Raw genomic sequence first — 26,269 nt, 5'->3', positions numbered from 1 at the left:
ATGTTTTGGCTGATCGATGTATATTCAAATAAACATCAGTGCTGCAAAGCCCACTACAAATCTTTTAATTTAAAAGCATATTAAATTTTGTTGAATGTAACTCGAACTAGCAAATCATCAAACTGTATTTTGTATGATTGTCAAGGTTAGTAAGCAGTGACATACTCGTGAATTGCAGTTGCAAAAGTGAATGGGTTTGAAGAAAAATCTTTTATTGAACAATATTAACTGTTTTCTTATAAAATGGAGCACTTCATTGCATGCTTTTGTCAATTTATTGAAATCTGGAAATGGGCAACGGGTGACAAAGTGGGCCATCCCTCAACACCAGGGACAGGTGTAATCCTGATTTTGGGTTCTGTCTCTATGGAGTTTGCACACTCTGTGAACATGTGGGTTTCCAACAGGTGCTCCGGTATCTTCCCTAATCCCAAAACTCTCCACATAAATTAATCGGCTACTGTAAATTACTCCATTGTGTAGAGGAATGACAAAAGAACTAAAGGGGAGTTAATGTGGGTGAGAATGTTGAAGGGCTACAGGAAAATGGTCTGGGGAATGGTACCATTGGGATTATTTTGCAAGGATTCAACATGGATCTATTGAACTGAATGATCTCTTCAGAGGTACAATATCTGTAATAAAAATGACTATCAATTCATTGTATTCCTTAACTAATTTCTTCTCAGAATGTCCCTCTTCTAGTGGCAAGCCCAACCATAACGATGTTCTACTGATTAATTTAGCTTATGTTTCGGATGTTAAAACAATTAATGATCGCACAGAAACTCCACCACCCTTAGCTTCACTGAATGTTAGCAAGGTAAGAATCTTAACTGAGAAATAGTGACACTTTGAATTTTTTAAAATATATTTCATTTTTCTTTGATGGTACTCGGGGGAAGAATAAGGATTTTGTCTGTCTTCATTTAAAATAATCCAGGCAGCCATTTGAAACTGAAATTATTGTTAAATTAATACCAAATTTTCCAATTGCGCATATGGATTTGCGCATAAAAATCAACTCAAGTATTCTTTTACCAAAGAAGTCTGATTTTAAATTTGCAGTAATACAAAAGGACCAATGTCCAGTAGTTATTTATTCTGTGGATATGTGAACTGAAAAGACTAGAATGGCCTAATACACTTCTGGATCTGTTTCTTTACCAAGCAGGCAGCAAAAGTACCTACTCTAGCAATTCAATTAATGTAACTGCTATAAACAAAATATACATTTCTGAATTGTACTGATACCCGAATCATCTTCATATATGAATGTTTAATGGATAATTTACCCCCTCACATACTTGACCTGACAGAATATACTTCTGGGCCCACAGCCCCCACCAGGCAGAGCCCCTCAGCACTGCTGGGTCCTACTGCCCACCCTCTACTACAGGTAACTGCAGCAGGGGTTCCACTGGGTCTCCCCCTTCCCCCTCCAGCCAGTTGACCCCCAGTACTCCCCACATCGGTCCTCATGCCCCCCTCTGCCCAGCTAACCCACCACCCCCCACCATACATCCCCTCCACCTGCCCCCCTGCCTCCATCCGACCCCAACCCCCACCATTGCCGGGTGTTCACCATCCCCCCTGACCTCCCCCTTTCAGACACCGAACTGTCGGTCCTCAGCAGAGGCCTTACCTTTGTTCCCCTCCGCCCCCACATCAACGAGTTCCGCGTCCGCCATGACGTGGAGCTCTTCTTCCGCCTCCGAGCCTTTTACCACGGGGAGGAGTCCCGACCCCCCACTGATGACCCCTTCTCCCGTCTCCAATGGACCCCCTCCACTTTTACCCCCCAGTATGGCCTACTACCCTCACTAGAACTTTTTATCTCAAACTGCCGGCGTGACATCAGCCGCCTCAAATTTTCCACTCCCCTGATTAACTCCAACCTCTCCCCTCCTGAACGTGCAGCCCTCCACTCACTCCGCAACAACCCGGACTTGATAATTAAACCCGCTGACAAGGGAGGGGCTGTGGTAGTCTGGCGTGCTGACCTCTACCGCACCGAGGCCAGACGACAACTATCAGACACCTACCTATCCCTGGACCATGACCCCACCGATAAACACCAGACCTTTATCAGCAGCACCATCACCGACCTCATCACCTCCGGCGATCTACCCCTCAGTGCCTCCAATCTCATAGTTCCCCAGCCCCGCACGGCCCGATTCTACCTCCTACCCAAAATCCACAAACTCAACTGTCCCGGCAGACCCATTGTCTCTGCCTGCTCATGCCCTACCGAACTTATCTCTACCTACCTCGACTCCATCCTATCCCCCCTGGTTAAATCCCTCCCCACCTACGTCCAAGACACCTCACACGCTCTCCATCTCCTGGATAACTTCCGGTTCCCAGGCCCCCACTCCCTCATTTTCACCATGGATGTCCAGTCACTCTACACCTCCATCCCCCACAAGGATGGTCTCGAAGCCCTCCGTTTCTTCCTCGACCGTAGAACCAGCCATCCCCATCGACCAACACTCTCCTCCGCCTAGCAGAGCTGGTTCTTACCCTCAACAACTTCTCGTTTGACTTCTCCCACTTCCTCCAAACCAGAGGCGTAGCTATGGGCACTCGCATGGGCCCTAGCTACGCCTGCCTCTTTGTCGGGTACGTCGAACAATCCCTGTTCCAGACGTACACTGGCCCCATCCCCGAACTCTACCTCCGCTACATCGACGACTGCATTGGTGCTACCTCTTGCACCCATGCAGAACTCACTGACTTCATACACTTCACCTCCAATTTCCATCCTGCCCTTAAATATACCTGGACTATCTCTGACATCTCCCTCCCGTTTCTGGACCTCACCATCTCCATCACAGGAGACAGACTAGTGACGGACATTTACTACAAGCCCACCGACTCGCACGGCTATCTGGACTACACTTCTTCCCACCCGGTCCCCTGCAAAAAGTCTATCCCCTACTCCCAATTCCTCCGTCTACGCCGCATCTGCGCCCGGGATGAGGTGTTTCAGACTAGGGCTTCCGAGATGTCCTCGTTCTTCAGAAAACGGGGCTTCCCCTCCTCCATTATAGATGAGGCTCTCACTAAGGTCTCTTCTACATCCCGCAGCTCCGCTCTTGCTCCCCCTCCCCCCACTCGCAACAAGGACAGGATCCCCCTCGTTCTCACCTTCCACCCCACCAGCCAGCGGATCCAACATATCATCCACCAACATTTCCGTCACCTACAACGGGACCCCACCACTGGCCATATCTTCCCATCCCCTCCCCTCTCTGCATTCCGCAGAGACCGTTCCCTCCGTAACTCCCTGGTCCACTCGTCCCTTCCTACCCAAACCACCACAAGAAGTGTTTTGGAGGAAGCCGCTGATTGGTGGAAGCGGACTAGAGGAAGCAGCTGATTGGGCGTTGTAATTCTGCTTTTTATTCGTACTTTTAGTTAAGGGTTCGGTGAGTTCGGGGTTCAGGAAGTTAAGGATTCAGTGAGTTAAGGGTTCAGTGCTTTTTAGTAAAGGTACAGTTTAAAGGATTAAGAGGGATTTGATTTAATTTGGGGGTAAGACATGTCAGATGAGATCGCCCCCGTGGATTGCTCATCCTGCAACATGTGGGAGATCAGGGATATTGTCGGTGTCCCTGATGACTACGTGTGCAGGAAGTGTGTCCAGCTGCAGCTCCTGGCAAACCGCATTGAATGGTTGGAGCTGCGGTTGGACTCATTCTGGAGCATCCACGAGGCTGAGAAGGTCGTGGATAGCACGTATAGTGAGTTGGCCACACCACAAGTAAAAGATAAGCGGACAGAAAGGAAACGGGTGGCCACTAGCCAGCGTAGCAGTAGGCATGTAATGCAGGAGTCCCCTGTAGTCATCTCCCTCCTAAACAGATATGCCATTTTGGATACTGTTGGGGGAGATGCCTCATCAGGGGAAGGCAGCAGCAGCCAAGTTCATGGCACCGTGGGTGGCTCTGCGGCAAAAGAGGGGAGGAAAAAGATTGGAAGGGCTATAGTGATAGGGGATTCAATTGTAAGGGGAATAGATAGACGTTTCTGCGGCCGCAAACGAGACTCCAGGATGGTATGTTGCCTCCCTGGTGCAAGGGTCAGGGATATCTCTGAGCGGCTGCAGGACATTCTGGAGGGGGAGGGTGAGCAGCCAGTTGTCGTGGTGCACGTTGGCACCAACGATTTAGGTAAAAAACGGGATGAGGTCCTACAAGGTGAATTTAGAGAGCTAGGAGATAAACTAAAAAGTAGGACCTCAAAGGTAATAATCTCTGGATTACTACCAGTGCCACGTGCTAGTCAGAGTAGGAATAGGAGGATATTTCATATGAATACGTGGCTTGAAAAATGGTGCAAGGGGGAGGGATTCAAATTTTTAGGACATTGGAACCAGTTGTGGGAGAGGTGGGACCAGTACAAACAGGACGGTTTGCACCTGAGCTGGAATGGAACCAATGTCCTAGGGGGAGTGTTTGCTAGTGCTGTCGGGAAGGATTTAAACTAATGTGGCAGGGGGATGGGAGCATGAGCAGAGAGACAGAGGGGTGTAAAATGAGGGTAGAAGCAACAGGTAGCAAGGTGAAAAGTAAAAGTGGCAGGCAGACAAATCCAGGGCAAAAATCAAAAAGGGCCACTTTTCAACATAATCGTACAAGGGGTAAGAGAGTTGTAAAAACAAGCCTGAAGGCTTTGTGTCTCAATGCAAGGAGTATACGTAATAAGGTGGATGAATTAAATGTGGAGATAGTTATTAATGATTATGATATAGTTGGGATTACGGAGACATGGCTCCAGGGTGACCAAGGCTGGGAGCTCAACATCCAGGGATATTCTATATTCAGGGGGGATAGACAGAAAGGAAAAGGAGGTGGGGTAGCGTTACTGGTTAGAGAGGAGATTAAAGCAGTGGAAAGGAAGGACATTAGCTTGGAGGAAGTGGAATCGATATGGGTAGAGCTACGAAACACTAAGGGGCAGAAAACGCTAGTGGGAGTTGTGTACAGGCCACCTAACAGCAGTAGGGAGGTTGGGGATGGCATCAAGCAGGAAATTAGAAATGCATGCACTAAAGGCGCAGCAGTTATAATGGGTGACTTCAATCTACATATAGATTGGGTGAACCAAACTGGCAGGGGTGCTGAGGAAGAGGATTTCTTGGAATGTTTGAGAGATGGTTTTCTAAACCAACATGTCGAGGAACCAACGAGAGAACAGGCCATTCTAGACTGGGTATTGAGTAATGAGGAAGGGTTAGTTAGCAGTCTTGTTGTGCGAGGCCCTTTGGGCAAGAGTGATCATGATATGGTAGAGTTCTTCATTAGGATGGAGAGTGACAAAGTCGATACAGAAACAAGTGTTCTGAACTTAAAGAAAGGTAACTTTGAGGGTATGAGGCGTGAATTGTCCAAGATAGACTGGCGATTGATGCTGAAAGGGTTGACGGTGGACATGCAATGGAAGGCATTTAAAGGTCGCATGGATGAACTACAACAAGTGTTCATCCCAGTTTGGCAAAAGAACAAACCAGGAAAGGTAGTGCATCCGTGGCTAACAAGGGAAATCAAGGATAGTATTAAAACAAAAGATGAAGCATACAGATTAGCCAGAAAAAGTAGCATACCAGAGGACTGGGAGAAATTCAGAGTCCAGCAGAGGAGGACAAAGGGCTTAATTAGGAAAGGGAAAATAGATTATGAGGGAAAACTGGCAAGGAACATTAAAAACAGACTGCAAAAGCATTTATAGATATGTCAAAAGAAAAAGATTAGTTACGGCAAATGTATGTTCCCTTGCAGTCGGAAACAGGTGAATTGATCATAGGGAACAAGGAGATGGCAGACCAATTGAACAAATACTTTGGTTCTGTCTTCACTAAGGAAGACATAAACCGTCTGCCGGAAATAGCGGGGGACCGGGGGTCTAAAGAGATGGAGGAACTGAGGGAAATCCAGGTTAGTCGGGAAGTGGTGTTAGGTAAATTAAATGGATTAAAGGCAGATAAATCCCCAGGGCCAGATAGGCTGCATCCCAGAGTGCTTAAGGAAGTAGCCTCAGAAATAGTGGATGCATTAGTGATAATTTTTCAAAACTCTTTAGATTCTGGAGTAGTTCCTGAGGACTGGAGGGTAGCTAATGTAATCCCACTTTTTAAAAAGGGAGGGAGAGAGAAAACGGGGAATTATAGACCAGTTAGCCTAACATCGATAGTGGGGAAAATGCTAGAGTCAGTTATTAAAGATGTGATAACATTACATTTGGAAAGTGGTGAAATCATCGGACAAAGTCAGCATGGATTTACCAAAGGCAAATCATGTCTGACGAATCTTATAGAATTTTTCGAGGATGTAACTAGTAGAGTGGATAAGGGAGAACCAGTCGATGTGTTATATCTGGACTTTCAGAAGGCCTTCGACAAGGTCCCACATAGGAGATTGGTGTACAAACTTAAAGCACACGGTATTGAGGGTTCAGTGTTGAGGTGGATAGAAAATTGGTTGGCGGACAGGAAGCAAAGAGTAGGAATAAACGGGTCCTTTTCGGAATGGCAGGCAGTGACTAGTGGGGTACCACAAGGCTCAGTGCTGGGACCCCAGTTATTTACAGTGTATATTAATGATTTGGACGAGGGAATTGAATGCAACATCTCTAAGTTTGCGGATGACACGAAGCTGGGTGGCAGTGTTAGCTGCGAGGAGGATGCTAGGAGGCTGCAGAGTGACATGGATAGATTAGGTGAGTGGGCAAATGCATGGCAGATGCAATATAATGTGGATAAATGTGAGGTTATCCACTTTGGCGGCAAGAACAGGAAAGCAGAGTATTACCTGAATGGTGACCGATTGGGAGAAGGGGAGATGCAACGTGACCTGGGTGTCATGGTGCACCAGTCATTGAAAGCAAGCATGCAGGTGCAGCAGGCAGTGAAGAAAGCGAATGGTATGTTGGCATTCATAGCAAGAGGATTTGAGTTTAGGAGCAGGGAGGTTCTGCTGCAGTTGTACAGGGCCTTGGTGAGACCGCACCTGGAGTATTGTGTGCAGTTTTTGGTCTCCTAACCTGAGGAAAGACGTTCTTGCCTTGGAGGGAGTACAGAGAAGGTTCACCAGATTGATCCCTGGGATGGCGGGACTTACATATGAGGAAAGACTAGATAGACTGGGCTTGTACTCGCTGGAATTTAGAAGACTGAGGGGGGATCTTATAGAAACATATAAAATTCTTAAGGGGTTGGAGAGGCTAGATGCGGGAAGATTGTTCCCGATGTTGGGGGAGTCCAGAACCAGGGGTCACAGCTTAAGGATAAGGGGGAAGTCTTTTAGGACCGAGATGAGAAAACATTTCTTCACACAGAGAGTGGTGAGTCTGTGGAATTCTCTGCCACAGAAGGTAGTTGAGGCCAGTTCATTGGCTATATTTAAGAGGGAGTTAGATGTGGCCCTTTTTGCTAAAGGGATCAGGGGGTATGGAGAGAAGGCAGGTACAGGCTACTGAGCTGAATGATCAGCCATGATCATATTGAATGGCGGTGCAGGCTCGAAGGGCCGAATGGCCTACTCCTGCACCTATTTTCTATGTTTCTAACCCCGGGCACTTTCCCTTGCAACCGCACGAGATGCAACACCTGTCCCTTTACCTCCCCCCTCAACTCCATCAAAGGACCCAAACAGTCTTTCCAGGTGAGACAGAGGTTCACCTGCACCTCCTCCAACCTCATCTATTGCATCCGCTGCTCTAGATGTCAACTTATTTATATCGGCGAAACCAAGCGCAGGCTAGGCGATCGCTTCGCTGAACACCTGCGCTCGGTCCGCATTAACGCAACTGATCTCCCGGTGGCCCAGCACTTTAACTCTCCCTCCCATTCCCAGTCTGACCTCTCTGTCATGGGCCTCCTCCAGTGCCATAGTGAGGCCCGCCGGAAATTGGAGGAGCAGCACCTCATATTTCGCCTGGGCAGTTTGCAGCCCGGTGGTATGAACGTCGACTTCTCCAACTTCAGATAGCTCCTCTGTCCCTCCCTTCCCCTCCTCCTTCCCAGATCTCCCTCTATCTTCCTGTCTCCACCTATATCCTTCCTTTGTCCCACCCCCGACATCAGTCTGAAGAAGGGTCTCGACCCGAAACGTCACCCATTCCTTCTCTCCCGAGATGCTGCCTGACCTGCTGAGTTACTCCAGCATTTTGTGAATAAATCAGAATATACTTCTCCGTGGATCACTTGGAATATAGAACAGGACAGGTATAAGACCCTCTGCCCATAATGTCCATGCTGAATATGATGCTGACAAACTTCTTTCTGCCTGCGTATAATCCATATCCATCCATTCCCTGCGTGTCCATGTGTCTTTTCAAAACCTCTTAAACACCACTATTCTATCAGCCTCCACCACCGTCCCCAGCAGTGCATCCTAGACACCTGTGTGTGTTTTTTTTAAAAAATGCCCTGCTCATCTCCTTTGAACTTCCCCATCTCACCATAAAGCTATGCCCTCCAGTATTTGATATTTCCATCCTGGGAGTTCTGTCTATCTACCGTATCTATGCCATTCAATGGCACTTTATCATGTACCGAGATGCAGTAAAATTCATTGTTGTATACAGTTCAGTACACGTATCACTATACATAAGCACTTAAATACATCTTAGCATCTCAAATACAGTACAAGTGTATAGTAGTAGTACATTGGGACAGTATACAGAGTCGCCAGATTTGGCACAATTTCCAAGTCTCAGTTACAGGTGTAGAGTTCTTAACCTGGCCATAAAGATCCCGTGGTCCTAGCGGTGTTGCAGGGTCAGCCTAGCCTAGCGTGACCGTTGATGTCCTCCACTGCTGGTCCACCGCTCTGTCCCATGCCCGGTCCACATGTATGGCTTCTTGGAGCGGTGCGTGGTCCAGCTGAGCCCCAGACTGCTGTAGAGCCTCCAGTTGCCCACTCTGCTGTTGTGGTGCACAGCACTGCCTCCTGCAGCCGGTCTGCTTACCGGTCCTCTGTCTGACTCCAACTCTCTTCTCTGGTCCATCAAGTGAGCAGGGTCCGGGCTCGGCGGCTTCCCTCTTCAGGTGCGTTCCCAGTTCATAATTTTGTATACTTCTATCAGATCTCCCTCATATTTAAGTTTAATAAAACATTTATTTCTGTGAATTAACTGAGCAATCTTTTATCAAATGAGAAAAGCAATCCAAGTCCGTCTTACCTCTCCTTGTAGCTAATACCCTGTGATCCATGCTACATTGTGGTAAACCTCTTCACCCTGTCCAAAGCCTCCACGTCCTTCCTGTATTGGGGTGACCAGAACTGCACGCAGTACTCCTGTGTGGGGTCTAACCAAGTCCTATATAGATCATTCATGATTTCCATGCTCTTATACTCAATCCCTTGACCAATGAACGTAGGTTTTTAGGCTTCTTCCACGGTTTTGGGACTTCTATCCCACGCTTCATCTGTATATTAATGCCATATGTTGTATATTTTCCCCTTGTATTCGGTCCAAGAATGCAACACCTCACCCTTGCTCGACTCATCTGTCATTTCTCCGCTCACAAACTTTTTCTTCAGGCTTGGTAATGAGTTTTGCATGACCTTTGCATTTCTAGTATCCATAAGCTGATGCTATTTGATCACTAGCATTCACTTTCCTGACATTACTGCAGTTTATTGTACTAGTCATGTACTTTAAGTTTCAATCCAAAATTGTCAGATTTCTTTATAACCTATCTGATGATTCCATGAATCAAATATCAGTATCATTTCGCAATGTATGATTAATTGCAGCAGTAATAGCTATTGAATTGTGATCCTGAGCTGGAGACCTAATGGTAGAAGACAGACAAAATGCTGGAGGTGTACCATAACTCCTTTACGGAAGGGAAAGTAATTTAGCACAGTGCTTGAATTGAATTAGGCCATCCTGGGAGTTAGGGGTCACACATCAATTGGATAAATGGAACTACTGGAAATTAGCTCTTGTGTTTTGCTAAATTTTATACAGATATTACTTGTAAATATTTTGCATTTGTTTTATATGCACACATGTGTAGAATGTCTCATGGAAAGTTTTGACATTAATTTAACAATTACTTCAGTTTCAAATGGTTGCCTGTTTATTCATGGCATGGTTTACTCCATGCATTAAATGGTTTGCATTTAATATTTTAGTTGTGCTCACGATCTATCTTATTTTTGGGGGGAGAAGGAAGTGTTGTGGATCCCAATCATTTATTACATTATATTTCCTAAATCTTCACCAGTTTCAGAGCAATGCATTCTTTCACTTTTACTTTCTGAATCAAATCAATTTTCTTTGTTTCTCCACCATAAGGTGACTTTGGTAATTATTGTCCTGCATGTGGCTTGAAATAGATGCACAATTTATGATGTTGAGCTCTGAAACTCGCAAAAGTCTTACAGAAATTTTAAAATTATTTTATCCTATTTTCTCAGTACATCTGCTGGTATCCCATTTCCCTTTAAAAAAATATTTTGTGTTTTGTCTCCTTTGTAGAGTGACTGGAACTTCTAATTCCTGTAAATGTACAGAAAATGTTCACTACTAGAAATAACTATTTTGTTTATTCTCTCTAACCCTTTTATAATTTAGATATCAGTTGTTTTATTAATGATTACATTCAGTAGAAAGACAACTTAAGTATTCTGATGTGTATTTTTAAAGCTACTATTTTAAATATAAATAAGGATGTTATTCTCAGTCATTCCTTTCTTGCTGATATATTCCCATTCATGCATAATTTGAACAGCTTTGGGCAGAAATTAATTCTTCTTACAAGAAGAATGACACCTGAATGTAGTGTTGTGTTTAATGTGAATATCAAGTAAAAGAAGAATTTTGCAATGCGTAGTAAATTCATGAACTCTGGTCGACTTTAAATGACAGTTTAGAGTCACTTAAGTTTAGACAGTTAGGGCAAAACACGTAATTTTGGTTGTCGGGTCACTTGATCATTTTCATCCATTTGCTACTGTTGCCATTACTTGGAAGATTCTTGTAAGCAAAAATTAAGTGTATTATTAAACCAGACGCTGAGAACTTGCCAGTGAAGGCAATAGAATATGCCTTTAAAAAGCCTCAATCAATCCAATCGTGTCTGATGTGAGGTTTGGAAATCTCCCCAGTTCAAAGATGTGACAATGACATTTAATTATGGTAGATTTTCAGTTACTGAACATAATGTTAAATGTTTTCTTCATATTGTGCATTCTCATTATATTTCTTTTGGCTAATGATAGGGATACACGGCACATTATTTGTATAATAGTCATTCCTTTTTAAGAAAAATCTTTGAAAATAAGTTTCAGTGCAACAATTCCTGAGATGGTTTGCTTGGTGGCCTAACCACTGGTTGATTAAGCTTTTAGAGGTCCTATAACATTTCTATTTTACAACAGAGTAAGCTGTAGAATTGATTTCTGTGAATTAACAGTGTTCTTTGCATGATGAGATAGCCATTGTGATTTGAATTTGCATTTCTGAACATTTCAAAGAGCGTGTTGTAATGGGCATTTCTCTTGTACCATCTCCCACTTTCCATTGAATACACAGTATAAAAATATATTACAATTCTCAAATTAACACACTCTTTGTGAGAATGTTGTTCAATTTTTATAATTCTAAATATTCCTTGAGTTTGTAAGATTACTTTGTCAGTAACTTTCAGTGATGTGGTTTTGCTTACTGTAGACTCGAATGATGGATAAAGTCGTTTGGTTTGTTTAGAGTTGTGTTCATAATTATTCATTTGTATTGCACAAATGAGTGGAAAAAAGTAGCAGAAGTGAAATGACTCCAGCAGTTTTCAGTTTTTCGCAAATAGGATTGTTTTAAATGTTGATCCTGTGAACGTAGTGGAAGCAAACAATTTTTGAGAATTCATCTACCTATACATTTTTGCTGTGTGTAATGAGGGGATTAATAAAGGGGAACATTAAGAAATGGCAGACTAATTAAATTCAAACTTTCATTCTCTCTTTAAATAATCTTTAAAAAATGTTGGAGAATATGGCAACAGGTGAAATTTGTATTGGTAGGAAAACAGCGTTAGGAAAAATTAGGATAAAAGACAAATCTCCAAAGCCTGATAGACTGCATCCAAGTGCATTAATTAAAGTGGCCTTAGAAATGGGGGATTCATTGGTGGTCAATTTCCATTAATCTCTTGACTCTACAGAACTTTGCAATGATTGTTATTGGGTAACTCCTGTAACCCTCCCCCAATATTTAGAAAAGGAGGCAGAAGGAAACTGGGGAATCTTAGACCAGTTAAACAGGTATAAGTGGTGGGGGAAATGCTGGAGTTTCACTGCAAAATGTGTAATAGCATAGCACTTAGAGAAGAGTAACAGGTTTGGACAAAGTTAAAGTGGATTGAATCTGTGTGAATTTTTTGAGGGTGCAATGAGCAAAATGGATGTGGGAGAACCGGTAAAATGGCGGAGTTGGGCTTCAAAAAAAAACCTTTGGTAAGTTCCTGCTTAAGATATTAGCATGCAAAATTAAAGTAAAGTAATGAAGAAGGATCCTGACCTGAAACATCACCTATCCATGTTACCCAGCGATACTACCTGACCTGCTGAGTTACTGCAGCGCTTGTGTCTTTCAAGATTTCGCCATCTGCAATTCTTTGGATTGAGACATAACGTGCATTTGGTTATGGACAAGGTGCTATGTGGATAGAGAAGTGGTTGGCTGACTAGAAATGGAGTAGGAATAAACTTATTTTCTATATGACAAGCAGTCATTAGTCATACAGAAAATATGACTAGTATGCATATGAGCAGTGAATACTACAGGATCCCAGTTACTGAAGGTAAGCATGCAAATCTACGCGATCATAGAAACATAGAAAATAGGTGCAGGAGGAGGCCATTTGGCCCTTCGAGCCAGCACCAAATGGTAAATGATGGCCTAGCCTTCCGAGAGAGTGGATGCGAATACGGGAGCAAGAATGCAATCATACAATGCCATGGAGAATTGCAGTTTGAATATTGTGTGCCGTTTTGGTCTTGTTTAAGGACTTGTTTCTATGCTTTAACTATGGAAAGAATTTAGTGAAGGTTTGCCAGGCCAATTCTCAGGGTGGCAGGATTCTTAATATAAGAAATTTAGTTAATTAGGTTTATTCGATAGACTCGAGAAGAATGAGATGTAAGAAGGATGTTCTAGATTCCATCATTATCATTTCAAGAAATTGTCCTAAATAGTTTTTATGAACTCATCCTCCAAGCTACTTTTATTCAGTTGACGTCCACTCTATAGTGGATTAAATCCACACAATTTTCATATTTTCTTTGCTCTGTTTTCTTCGTCAGTTTCTTCATAGTACTCTGCACAACTTTGCTACTGTTAATTGACACAGCCACTGCTAACATTTTGCGTTTGTCCCTTTATTATTCTCTGCACATATTAAATCTGGTCTTAAGGTGTACCTTTCATCTCTGTGATGCATGTCTTCAGTTGTTATTGGGGCTAACTTTTTTTTCTTCTGTCCTTTCCAAATGTCAAGAATAGTGGCATATTTAATTTTCAATCCCATTCACCATATAGTCTAAATCAAAAACATAATTCTCTTTTCTGAGGAAGCGTCAATAGGTGTGAACCTTCAATTGGTTTCTCTTTCCATTTATACTGTTTGATTGGTATCAGTTATATTTTCCATAAATTTCTTGTCAGATTAATCTACATGCTCCTTGAATTCAAATATAAGGTTAAGCATTTCATTCATTAACTTCATTCACTGCAATTAATGTTTAAACTCCCTGTCGCACTCTTCTGACCAATATCCAAAATACTACTTGGCTATATATTCTTGAATGTTTGTAAATCCATTTAACCCCTTTGCTGTCTTTTTATTTACAACTTTTCCTACAGACCTAAGTTGTTTTAATCACAACAACTTTGAATATAGCCTTGTTATAAATGGTTTCTATCCCAAGCTCTTGCTCCTTCCCTTGCCCCGACACCATTATCTCACGATCAAAGCCACTGTCACTGATTCATCCTTTCATTTATGGATTTCACTCGGACATATTTGACTCTGATAATTTGTACATCGTTTAGTTAACAATCCATTGATTATTACCCTGTATTTTAAATTGAATCCTTCTGACTGTTCAGAAGAACCCCAATCCTAATTTTCTCCATATTGTTATTGTGTAATTCACAATTCAATTCTCACCTTCCCACTGAAGTCTTTTTCCAACTGTGAGATGATATTTTAAATCTGAGCAACAAAACTTCAAGGATTCATGGTTGAGAAGAACGTGTTTTTATCTTAACTCACTTTTCTTTCTACCTCTGCCTTGTTCCATTTAAATGTCCCCTGTCTCTTGGTGCTGTGTTATTCTCCCAAGAATCTTTATTGTTATGCAGCAGCTGGATATCTTTGTATCTTTTAAACTAAGTCAAAGGCTGAAGATCCCATATCACTGTATCCTTGGTCCCCATACTTGCCGTGGCTATTTCTGTTCCTATGTCTTAAAACCTCTGGGCTAAATGGGGAGTTGGGTTCTGGATTCAGTCAATGACCAGAGATGGGAGAACATCATTAAAAATGAGAAGATAGACATAAAGTGCTGGAGTAACACAGCGGGCCAGGCAGCATTTTCTCTCCAGAGACCTCCTTTCCCCATTTAGCCCAGAGGTTTTGACATAGGAGCAGAAATATCCATTCAGCCCATCGAATCTACTTTGCCATTCATTCATGGCTGATCTATTTTCCCTTTCAACCCCATTCTCCTACCTTTTCTCCATAACCTTTGATCCCTTGCTAATCAAGAACTTATCCTCTACAACGTCTGTGGCAATGAATTCCACAAATTCACCGGCCTCTGGCTAAAGGAATTCTTCCTCATCTCCATTCCTAAGGTACATTCTTTTATTCTGAAGCTGTGCCCTCTGGTTCTAGGTTCTCCCACAACCAGAAACATCCTTACCATGTCCACTCTATCTAGGCCTTTCATTATCTGAGATCTCCCCCTCATCCTTCTAAACTCCAGCGGGTACAGGCCTGGAACCTTCAAATGCTTTTCATAGGTTAACCCAATCATCCCCTGGATCATTCACGTAAACTTCCCATGGACTGTCTCCAACACCAGCACATCCTTCCTCAGATATGAAGCCCAAAACTGCTCACAAAATTGCCTGACCAGTGCCTTTTAAAGCCTCAGTGTTACATTCTTGCTTTTATATTCTAGTTCTTTCGAAATGAATGCTAACATTGATTGCATTTGCCTTCCTTATTATCGACAGGCTAAGGCTTCCTGGATCAGGCTGCCCGGATAACACTTTCTCCCAACCCTCGTACATTGAAATGTTTGTATTTCTGACACCAGCAAATTGAGGAAAACATGCAAAACAATCTTTTCTGTGGCATGTGCAATTGCTCTGAATTTCACTGCTTCCAACTAACACACAAAGCTACAACTTAACACTTGTATTACTATTCTATCAAGCCTTGATGATGTATTTAATTTTTTTAGAAAAAGTTTGCCTTCTCTTATTAAATTTAATATTGTAATTATGTCATAATTGCCTTTGCTAGTTTAAATTACAGCCCTATCCAAGAGAACAAAAATAAACAATGCCAATTTGTCACGTCACTGGCTTGTGGATTTTATTTTTTAGAATCTTGCACTTGTGTTATGTCTTCTGTCCCTTTATGTCTTCTCTTCCTCCCCTACTTGTGTGCTCTCAACAATCTTATTGTCAATATGTGCTTCAAATCTAATTTACTTTTATAGATGTGAAAAAATAGTATATGTTGAGATGGGATAAATTCTCTGAGGTTCTATGCACTCTAGGTAACAAGAAAGTCAGCTACAAGACTATTTTGGGGGGCAGGAGGGATGCTGTTATTTCTCCACTCACTTAACAAGGAATTTTGCTTGACAATCTACTGAGCCAAGTAAGCCCCACAAATGACCAGATTAGGCACAATGGATATAGCTTGCATATGTTATTTTATTGAAGTATTCTGTCAAACGATGCAGTGATTTATGTCATTTGTAGAGAAAGTATTTTCCTCTTTTCCTGATGTTGATGGCACTCTGAGACATTATTCTGTGAATGATTTAGTAATTAGTCATTGTTCCCCCCCCCCCCCCCCCCCGTTATGTGTCAGCAGGTTATTTGAATGTAATCGGCAATGCAGTTGAACTTGATCTTGATATTTGTGTGTATGTGATTTATGTCAGGCACAGTAGAATAAGAAGCAGAATTAAGGTTCATATTGGTTCATCAAGGTTCACCTGTTTCATATTGTGGAGTCATGGCACCTGTAGCGTTCTGTTATTGCCCTAATGGAAATCTGACTTGGAATTGAACCTACAACTTTGCAGGTGTGTATTGCCCCTTGGGAGGAAATGGCAGCATCCGATTCACTTCATCAAGCTGTTATTAATTGCACAAGATCATTCTTCATACACAGACAGTTATGTCTGCTCCCACTGCTACCTCCTTGCTCTTTTGCTCTTCCATCTGAATTCTTGATTGTGATTTTTTTCCCCCAGCTCTTTGACACATTCCACTGATTTTCCGGGGTATTTAATTTTAGCCATAGGTTTGTTTGTTCACTGCTCTTTTCGCTAATGCCTATCAGTTTTTGAAAAGACTATTCTTAAAATATGCATCCTATTTCTGTCCTCCGGAGAAATTTTAAAAGTACATTGACATTTTACACAGTCTTGGACCACTTTTCCAGAAAGTAGAGGAACATTTTGAATAAGCATTAAATTAATTTGCATATTGACAATGCATGCAGTGTGTGTGTGTGCCTCTTGCTGGATGTAGAACTTTGCTAATGTATAAACTAATTTCATTAAATTCCTGCAAACTATGATCAATATATTGCTGCTTTTACAGTAAATATAATTTTGACTATTGATGTACATGGAGTATTTTTTTCCCAAACCACAGCATTTGCTGACACTCGCCACCCATTTCATGTACGTTAGTTCTGAACTATCTATTTTTTGGGTTCATTAGTCTTCAGAATCTAGCTCTCAATGAGATATGTCTAAAATTTGATTGTGTGACGTTACATTTCGATGCACTAAACACTTGTGTTTTTTAAATTCAAAAGTCGGTTAAAAAAAATCAGGAATTTGTCATTTTGATTGTGAAGTCTGTTTTCCTGACCCCCCCCCCCCCCTCCTTATCCACAGTCTTTGGTCCACCGTGCATATAGATAATCCAAAATGTACACGGAAATTCTTGGAATTGAACCTACAAATAACCAATAAAATAAAAGGCACATTGGATGCCCTTTTGGAATATTCAGTTGCTTAGGAGTTTAGCCCACAATGTTCTCTCTGTTTTTAATGCGGTATGACATCTGCTGAAAGGGGGCGCAGCTGAGCAGGTTCCAGGCGTGCTGGGAATTCGGAGAAGGTAGTTCCCCACTAAATAATTTATTTCCCTGGCTCTCTTTCAGAACCATTCCTCTCGTGTTGCTGTTCCCTGGATCATTCCTGACTTGACTCCCCTGTCCCTACCTGCAAACTATTGCAGCCCTTGACATCTCTAACTATGAAGCCCAATCCACAACCAGGTTATGGTTTCAAACTTGCCTTATTTCTTTGGCATGTTTTGCCCTGATGGAGCAAGTGTATGAATTGAATTTGCAGAATTGAATTTCCTAACTGCAAGTTAATAGACAAAACATTTGTAAGCGCTGCTGAAATTTTATGCTATGTTTTCTTAGTCTTGAGTAAACTAGATCAAATGCTGTTTGGATTAAGTCTTGTTTTAATTTGTGCTTTTTCATTTTCATTATCCTGATGCAATACTTAGATATCCTTTAAATCTTCCTCCTGGTTCATGATTCTAACAAATCTTACTGAGCATTGCACATTTTTTGTCTAACAAATATAACAACAGATCTTTCTTGCATTTTTAAAAAGTTATACAGTTATGGTAGGACTGGTTACTGCTTTTGTTGATTTAGATTTAACCAACTTTGTTAAGAGTTAGTTCGTTGTCAAGGCTCATTTTGTATTTTGGTATTGCAGCCAAATTTAGATCTGTACATGCAGTAGATAACATTTGGTTTCTCCTCTGTTTCCACGCCTCCCATCTCCTGACACCAAATTGCTAATTGTGGCACGACTACCACAGCATTCTAACAAAATTTAGTTTCCAATTGACAGAATGGGGAATATGCATTCGCTCAAGGTTTATGTTAACTTTCTTTTCTAACTTGTATGGAATACGAGATGCTATAAGGATGGTCTACTCTAAGTATCAATCTTATTGTCAGTTTAATCTTCCAGATTTAGTCAAATTGCAAGCGCCACCTAAGATTTTTTTTAAATAACCGCCTTGATATTTTTTGAAGAAATGTCAAAATATTATTTTTGATAACACAGCTGCACAAGATCTGTTTACTAGCTTTAAATTGCCATAAAAGCTTGGTGATGACTTTTTCAATAACTATTGCAATTTTTCAGTCGCTTGCAGCATGATGGCAACTTGCTCGTGGTGACAGAAAACTGATTTAAATTGTTATTTTATTCCTAGCTTGCCAACCGAGCACGGACAGAGAAGGAAGAGAAATTAAGCCAAGCATATGCAATTAGTGCTGGAGTCTCTCCAGAAGGCCAGCAGCTTTTTCAGACTATCCATAAGACGTAAGTTCAGTTTTATTAATGGTTTCTTTCATAAATAATTTAGACAATTGTTTCCAATTCAAAGAATTAAAAAGGTTGTGCTATGAAATAACAATTGTTTAAATGTGAAAGCAAGGTTTTCAGAATATGCTCAAATAAAATTGTTAAATACATGCCAAAAATTCATCCCCGTTCTATATTGCTAACTACTAAATAGTTGTGTCAGAACCTGTTACTGTACCTTCCTTATTGAACTTAATATCATGAATTCTGGAAGCAGTGCACAATCCATTGATGTTACTGGAGAGCAGATTGAGTAGTTCCAACCAGGGATGACCTTTCATGTACTGATTCTGTTAAAAAATATAGATTTAAAAGTATTTCTATGCGCTGATGTAAGATCATGACACCCATTATCTATCTCAATAAGTTGATAATATTTGCTTGAAGTTGAGACAAGATTGAAAAGTTGATACATAGCCTGTTCTGCTGCCAGAATATTGTATAAATTAGTATGTTTTTAAAGAATAGTTCCTTTGCATTATTCTATCTCTGATAATAAATCCGTTTTAAATCTGTAGAATTGAATTAAGTTATTAATGCATAATATTAAGAGTTATGAATGTGCAACAATTTTAAAATTTCGATCCTGAGGGCTGATTATCAACAAGAATGCTTGATTAATACTATTAATACTATTATTACATGGGTGTGGTAATATCAGCTATTTTGTAGTTTTTTTTCTCAAGATTCAGAAGTGTTTAATTGCCATATGTACTGGGAACAGAAAAACAACGTTCTTTCTTGCTACAGCTTTCGAGGCCCATTAATGCAATCACACAACAAATATATATACAGTATGTACAATAAATATATATATATATATATATTTTGTACATACTGTATATATATTTGTTGTGTGATATATACATACTATATATTGTAATCAATAATACAATAAATTAATAGACAGTAATGAGGTAACCAGACCATGATGGTGCAAAACCGTAGTATGTAGTCCAACCAAAAACTAAGTTCGTAGTAGATCATTGGTGAAATTATGTAATGCCATGTGGTTCAAGAGCCTGATGGTTGCTGGGAAACAACTCTTGAATCTGGAGGTAGTTCTTGAGTACCACCTTCCGGATGTAGCAGCAAAATGAGAATGTGGCCAGGGTGGAGTGAATCTTGTATATTAGCTGCCTTTTACAGAATACAGAGCCTTTATTTGTCATTCGGTACCATTCACGCCCAAGTCCCCGCGGCCGAGCCGCACCGGGCGCTGAAACATCCCGCGGCCGAGCCGGGCGATGGAAGGCCCCGCGGCCGTACCGTGCGCAGCTAAGTCCCGCGGCCGTGCCGCGCTGGGCGATGGAAGGCCCCGCGGCCGAGCCGCACCAGCGATGTAAAGTCCCGCGGCCGAGCCACGCCGGGCGATGGAAGGCCCACCGGCCGAGCCGCACCTGGCCCTGAACCGTCCCGCGGCCGTACCGGGCGATGGAAGGAGCCGCACCGGGCACTGTTAAGTCCAGCGGCCGAGCCGCACCGGGCGATGGAAGGCCCCGCGGGCGATGGAAGGCCCCGCGTTTAATTTTTTTTTTTTATAGAGCAAACGGAGATACGACTCGGAAAGGGTCGCATCTCCGTTGAGGAAGAGATTTTTAAAAAGGTTTCCCCCACCCCCCCCACCACCCCCTACATATACACAGCTAAAGATAGGCTATTTCATACATCTAACACTAACAAATAGACAAAGAAAGAAGAAAGACAAAGAGTCTGCCGGCGAGCCGCAGCTGCAGGGCAGCGCCGCCACTTCCGGTGTAAGGCAGAGCCTTTTAAGGCAGAGCCTCTTGTAGTATCCCTTTGATGATTGGGAGGTGAATACCATGATGGACTGAGCAATGTCTACTACTTTCTGCAGCCACCTTCTTTACTGACGTTATGATTTAGTGCACCATGATGTCAGTATGCTCACTAATGTATATCTGTATAAGATCGATAGAGTATTTGTCGACACACAGTCTCCTTGATGAGCTTTTTGTGATTGCTTTGACATGCCGAGCCCAGGCAGACATTCAGAGATATGCATGTTCGGTAACTCCACCACCAGCCTGTCAATGAAGATGGGTTTGTGGATCCTCGGATTTTCCTTCCTGAAGTCAACATTCGGGTTCTTGTTAATGTTAAGAGTAAGATGGTTGTTCTGGCACCATTCAATCAGATGTTCAATCTCCCTCCTGTACACTGATTCATCGTTACCCATTATTTATCCAACAACAGCGGTATCACAGTAAAGTTACAGATTCCTTTGGAGCTATGTCTGGCTGTACAGTTAAGGGGATAGAATGAGGAGAGCGGGCGGGGGGGGGGGGGGGGGATGAGCACAGAGCCTTGTGCTGATGGTCATCAAGGAGTAAGTGTTCTTGCCAATTCTTACTGAGAGAGTTGGAGTTCCTGAGTTTGATAGATTTCAAGTCAAGTCAAGTCAAGTTTATTTGTCACGTACACATACACGATGTGCAGTGAAATGAAAGTGGCAATGCCTGCGGATTGTGCACAAAAAAGAATTACGGTTACATATAAATAAAGTTACTATAGTGTAGACCAAATTTAGTCTCTGGAGTTATAAAAGTTGGCAGTCCTGATGGCCTGTGGGAAGAAACTCCGTCTCATCCTCTCCGTTTTCACAGCGTGACAGCGGAGGCGTTTGCCTGACCGTAGCAGCTGGAACAGTCCGTTGCTGGGGTGGCAGGGGTCCCTCATAATCTTACTTGCTCTGGATCTGCATCTCCTGATTTATAGGTCCTGCAGGGGGACGAGTGTAGTTCCCATGGTGCGTTCTGCCGAACGCACTACTCTCTGCAGGGCCATCCTGTCCTGGGCCGAGCTGTTCCCAAACCAGACTGTAATGTTGCCGGACAGGATGCTCTCTACAGCCCCAGAGTAGAAGTAATGAAGGATCCTCAGAGACACTCTGAATTTCCTCAGCTGTCTAAGGTGGTAAAGGCGCTGCTTTGCCTTACCCACCAGTGCGGCAATGTGCGTTGCCCATGTCAGATCCTCTGTGATGCGGACTCCCAAATATTTAAATCTGCTCACCCTATCCACAGTAGACCCATTTATCTGTTTTTATGATGCTGTTGAACGCTGAGTTGTAGTTGAATCAGTAGTCTGATGTGCATGCACTTCTTCTTGTGCAAGTGGTCCAGTGGAGAGCCAACAAGATTGCATCTGCTGTTGATCTGTTGTGGCAGTAGGCAAATTGTTGTGGTGAGTTCAGGTTCTTGCTCAGGTAGGAGATGATGTGTGTCATTACCAACCTCTCAACGGATGTGAGTCCCACCGGTCGGTAGTCATTGAGGCATATCACCTTGCTCTTCTTGGACACCAATATTATGGATGTTGCTGAAGAAGGGTCTCGACCCAAAACATCACCCATTCCTTCTCTCCAGAGATGCTGCCTGTTCCGTTGAGTTACTCCAGCATTTTGTGTCTACCAATATTATGGATGTCCTTTTAAGGCCGCTGGGGACCTCTGAACTGAGTAGTGGGAGGCTGAAGATGTCTGCAAAAACATCTGTCATTTGGTTCACGCAGGATTAATGAACATGGCCATGATATTCATTCTTAATAAAGAATATGTATTTGTTTTATCCTTGTCATTTTTGTCTTTCCCTGCCGCTCCCACTGTTTTTCCCAGCGCTTCTCAATTTTACTCCCCATCTTTCCTCTGCCCTAATGTTTAGTTTGGTTTGGAGATACAGCGTGGAAGCAGGCCCTTCGGCCTACTGAGTTTGCACCAACCAGCGATTTCCTGTACACTAGCACTATCCTCCACACTAGGGACAATTTTTACCACAGCCAATTGACCCACAAACCTGTACGTCTTTGGAGTGTAGGATGAAACTGAAACACTTGTGGAAAAACCCATGCACTCACGGGGAAAACATCCAAACCTCTTACAGACAGCAGCCGTAGTCAGGATGTAACCCGGGTCTCTGGTGCTGTAAGGCAGCAACTCTACTGCTGTTCTGAAATTGTACATTTTTGAACAACTTGTTCTTTTGGCCCTTTGCCCAATTGGTTATTCATGCAGGAGACTTGACAGCCACATGCATTGCTGCTGAACTTGAAGCTAATTGTGATGATATGCATGTGCATGTCAGGCAGGCCCTGCTGTGTAGAGATTGGAACCAGAAATCTGCCCATTCTTTTTCAATCTCTATGAAACCTTGTACTGCTGCCAATTAGAGCTCTTAAGAGGTATTATTCATGGTCTACGTGTGCTGCTTGTTGGATAAACTGCTCAGCGGAATGCTTTGGTATTCAAATTTGTTTTTGAGCTTATATTTTGTACCTCTTCGATTTTTGTTTCTTCTGATAGATCACTGCACAATTTCATTTTTTTTTAAGCTAGAGCATACCATTCCAGGACTATTTATACCCTGTCGAGCTGGTCACGAATAATGTGGCTAGATAATGGAAATTTGCTAAGCTTGATCACCCGACAGCAATAAAATATCAGTTTTATCCTGAGGTATTTATTCACAAAATGCTGGAGTAACTCAACAGGTCAGGCAGCATCTCAGGAGAGAAGGAATGGGCGACGTTTTGGGTCGAGACCCTTCTTCAGACTGATGTCAGGGGGACGGGCCTGACCTGAGATGCTGACTGACCTGCTGAGTTACTCCAGCATTTTGTGAATAAATACCTTCGATTTGTACCAGCAACTGCAGTTATTTTCTTACCGGTTTATCCTGAGGGTCATTTGAAGTCATCTCGCTGACGAGAATCGTGTGAATGCAATAAACTCTTGTTTTAACGGACCTCCTTAACAGATATTGGTTATAGTGGACAGATCTACTGACCTTCATCACCAGGCCGGACTGCTGACTCTGCCCCATACCGCCTCCCCAGCCTTTTCCAGGCCAGGCTGTCCACACCACCCCTGGCCCACACAGCTTCCTGGGCCACTTCCAGGTTGCACTGCTGACTCTTGCCTGCACTCCAACCGCCTGTGGGCCGCGACCAATGACTCCGCCGATCCTCGCCTCTCCCTTGGCTGCCCGCAGTTCGGGGCAATCAACTCGCTTGAATTCCAGACCCAGTTCAGGACTGAGAATCTGAAGAAGGGTCTCAACCTGTAACATCACCTATCTACGGTCTCCAGAGATGCTGCCTGACCTAAGTTACTCTAGCACTTTTGTGTATTAAGCAACAACTGCAGTTGTTTGTTTCTATTTATGCAATGATAATCCCTCCTTGGTTAAAGTAGACAATCGGCAATAACGGACACCACCCCCCGTCCCCCCCCATGTCCATTATAATGATATGTGACCCATTTGATAGATACTTAAAAGGGAAGAATGATTTGGAATTACAGATCTTCAGTATCTTATAGGGGAAAATTGTTAATATTTTATTCTACAGTAAATTAGATTCCTCCTCCACTCTTGGAATAATTTTTTTAACGCCTACTGTCCCCACACATAGATTTTTTAATGGAAATACAGTAAAGATCATATGGCATACTGTACAACATTTTTACCAGAAATTTCACTCTGCTAGATTAACCATTTCAATAGATCTTCATGAAAGCACTGTTTTCCATGGTAGAGAACATTATCACTGTCGCATAATCATTGCTTGTACCTCATGATCGAACCAGGCCTTGATTTTCCTTTTTGCCCACACTTTGCTTCCACCCCTTGATGAAATAGGGACAAGGAAGAATGAGGCAATAATGGAAAAGATCAGTGTAAAAGTTTTCAAGATTGTTGCACACTCCAGGAATTTGAACATATAATAAGTTGGCACCACAGTGCAGCACCGAGTGAATGTTTCATTGTTCGTGTCTTTCAAGTAAGTGGCATATTGCGACATGTAGGCTGCACTCCTACTATTGGAGCCAATTTTTATTCCTTAATTTACACCGTTTTTATTTGTGGATTTACGTTGTGCACAGAGCTTGTTGCATTTGCCTGCACAACAATATATATTTGAATTTCCTCTTTCTTCCAAAGACAATAGGTGGTTCTTTTTGAGGTAATAAATTATAATAAATAATTACATCAGTGGCATTTAAGAAACTTTTAGATAGGCGTATGGAATGGACGGATATGGATTGTGTGCAGGCAGATAAGCGTTGGTCTTGGCATCATGTTTGGCACAGACATTGTGGGCCGAAGGATCTGTTCATGTGCTGTATTGTTTTATCGTGGCTTTGTCTGGTGTCTTATGTCGGCAAATGACCATTTGGGAAAGAGTGCACAGGGCTATTATGGAACTATATCAAATGTTCTGTCACAGAGGCAAATAAAGTTCTGATATAATTGCTGGCAATTTTGCAAACATTCATCCTTTTTTTTTCCGTCAACTTTTAAAATATTATTCTGCTGTCCTGGACCAGTGTTTCCGCATCAATGAAGGTGGCTAGCACCAAGGTAGTTTGTATTCCCACTCTGCAAATTTGATTTGTTGACAAATGCAAGTACAAAGGGTTATTGTGCTTTGCTTTGATATTGAAGAAATTTTCATCTGTCAGTTGATATTTGAAATTATTTTGGTTATGATTAATGCATGATCCATCGCACTTAATTATTGCATACTTTTTTTTTTAGCATCAAGGACTGTAAATGGCAAGAGAAGAGCATAATCGTCATGGAAGAAGTTGTAATTGTACCACCTTACCAGGTTGAGAACTGTAGAGGAAAAGAAGGAAGTGCATTAAGTCACGTACGCAAAATAGTAAGTACACACACATTTTCTCCCTTTTAGGTTTTTTCTCGTTATATTTGACCGTGAAAGTAGGTAGCCGAGCAAATAATGTGCCATCTTTTTTGTTGGTGTATAGCTCACTATGGCTACTTAAGATCAGGGGATCCATTGTGTGACAAATTGCTTTGCCAATAGAGAGCGAGTTTTGATTTTTTTTTAAAGCTTTAACACCCCTGCTCTTACAAAAAGATAATGCAAGAAACCTGTTTAAATGTATTTCAATGTTTCACTAACTTCATGTGTAAATTGTTTTGCAAACAAAGTTTTACCACTTTGTGACAGTAGTGCTTGGAAAATCACCTGCTTTATTTTTAGCTTTCACTATCATCTTCACTGCTCTGCAGTTAGTTGGAGAAAAATTGAGTAGAAGGTAGCTGCCATGTACATTGGACAAAATAAAATGGGCATTGGAGTGACGGGTAGAAGGGTGTGGACATTTTGCCAAAAGAGACACGAGACTAGATGCTGAAATCTTGAGCATTAATAATAATAATAATAATAATATAATAATATGCCTTTATTGTCATTCAAAACGAATTGAACGAAAATCATTTGCCACGCAGCCATAACAGTACAGAGTAAAAAACACAAGACCCACAATTTTAACACAAACATCCATCACAGTGACTCCTCCAGGCACCCCCTCACTGTGATGGAAGGCAAGAAAATTATTTTCTTTTCCCCCCATGCTTCTCCCACGGACAGATAGTTCGACTTCTGCCGAGGCGACCGAGGCTCCCGACTCCGTAAGGAGATGGAAGGTCCCACAGCCAAGCCAAGCTGGGCGATGTAAAGTCCCGCGGCCGAGCTGCGCCAGACGATGAAAAGTCCCGCGGCCGAGCCGCGCCGGGCTATGGTCCTGCAAGCGGGTCGGTCAAGCC

At 42.4% G+C, this 26,269-nt stretch overlaps 1 protein-coding gene across 2 annotated transcripts in view; it reads left to right on the top strand.

The window, feature by feature from the left end:
- lsm12b (LSM12 homolog b) overlaps positions 1 to 26,269 on the top strand; it is a 46,482-nt gene that overhangs the window by 8,566 nt on the left and 11,647 nt on the right. For both annotated transcript variants that reach the window (XM_078424486.1, XM_078424485.1), the window contains exons 2-4: positions 690 to 823; positions 18,523 to 18,632; positions 25,232 to 25,358. In XM_078424486.1, the coding sequence (XP_078280612.1) occupies positions 690 to 823; positions 18,523 to 18,632; positions 25,232 to 25,358 (371 nt within the window). The remainder of the gene's footprint in view (positions 1 to 689; positions 824 to 18,522; positions 18,633 to 25,231; positions 25,359 to 26,269) is intronic.

The sequence above is a fragment of the Rhinoraja longicauda genome, chromosome 29, assembly GCF_053455715.1.
Source record: "Rhinoraja longicauda isolate Sanriku21f chromosome 29, sRhiLon1.1, whole genome shotgun sequence".
NCBI lineage: Eukaryota > Metazoa > Chordata > Chondrichthyes > Rajiformes > Arhynchobatidae > Rhinoraja > Rhinoraja longicauda.
The sequence above is the reverse complement of the archived record's forward strand: the minus strand, read 5'-3'. Positions and strand labels throughout refer to the sequence as shown.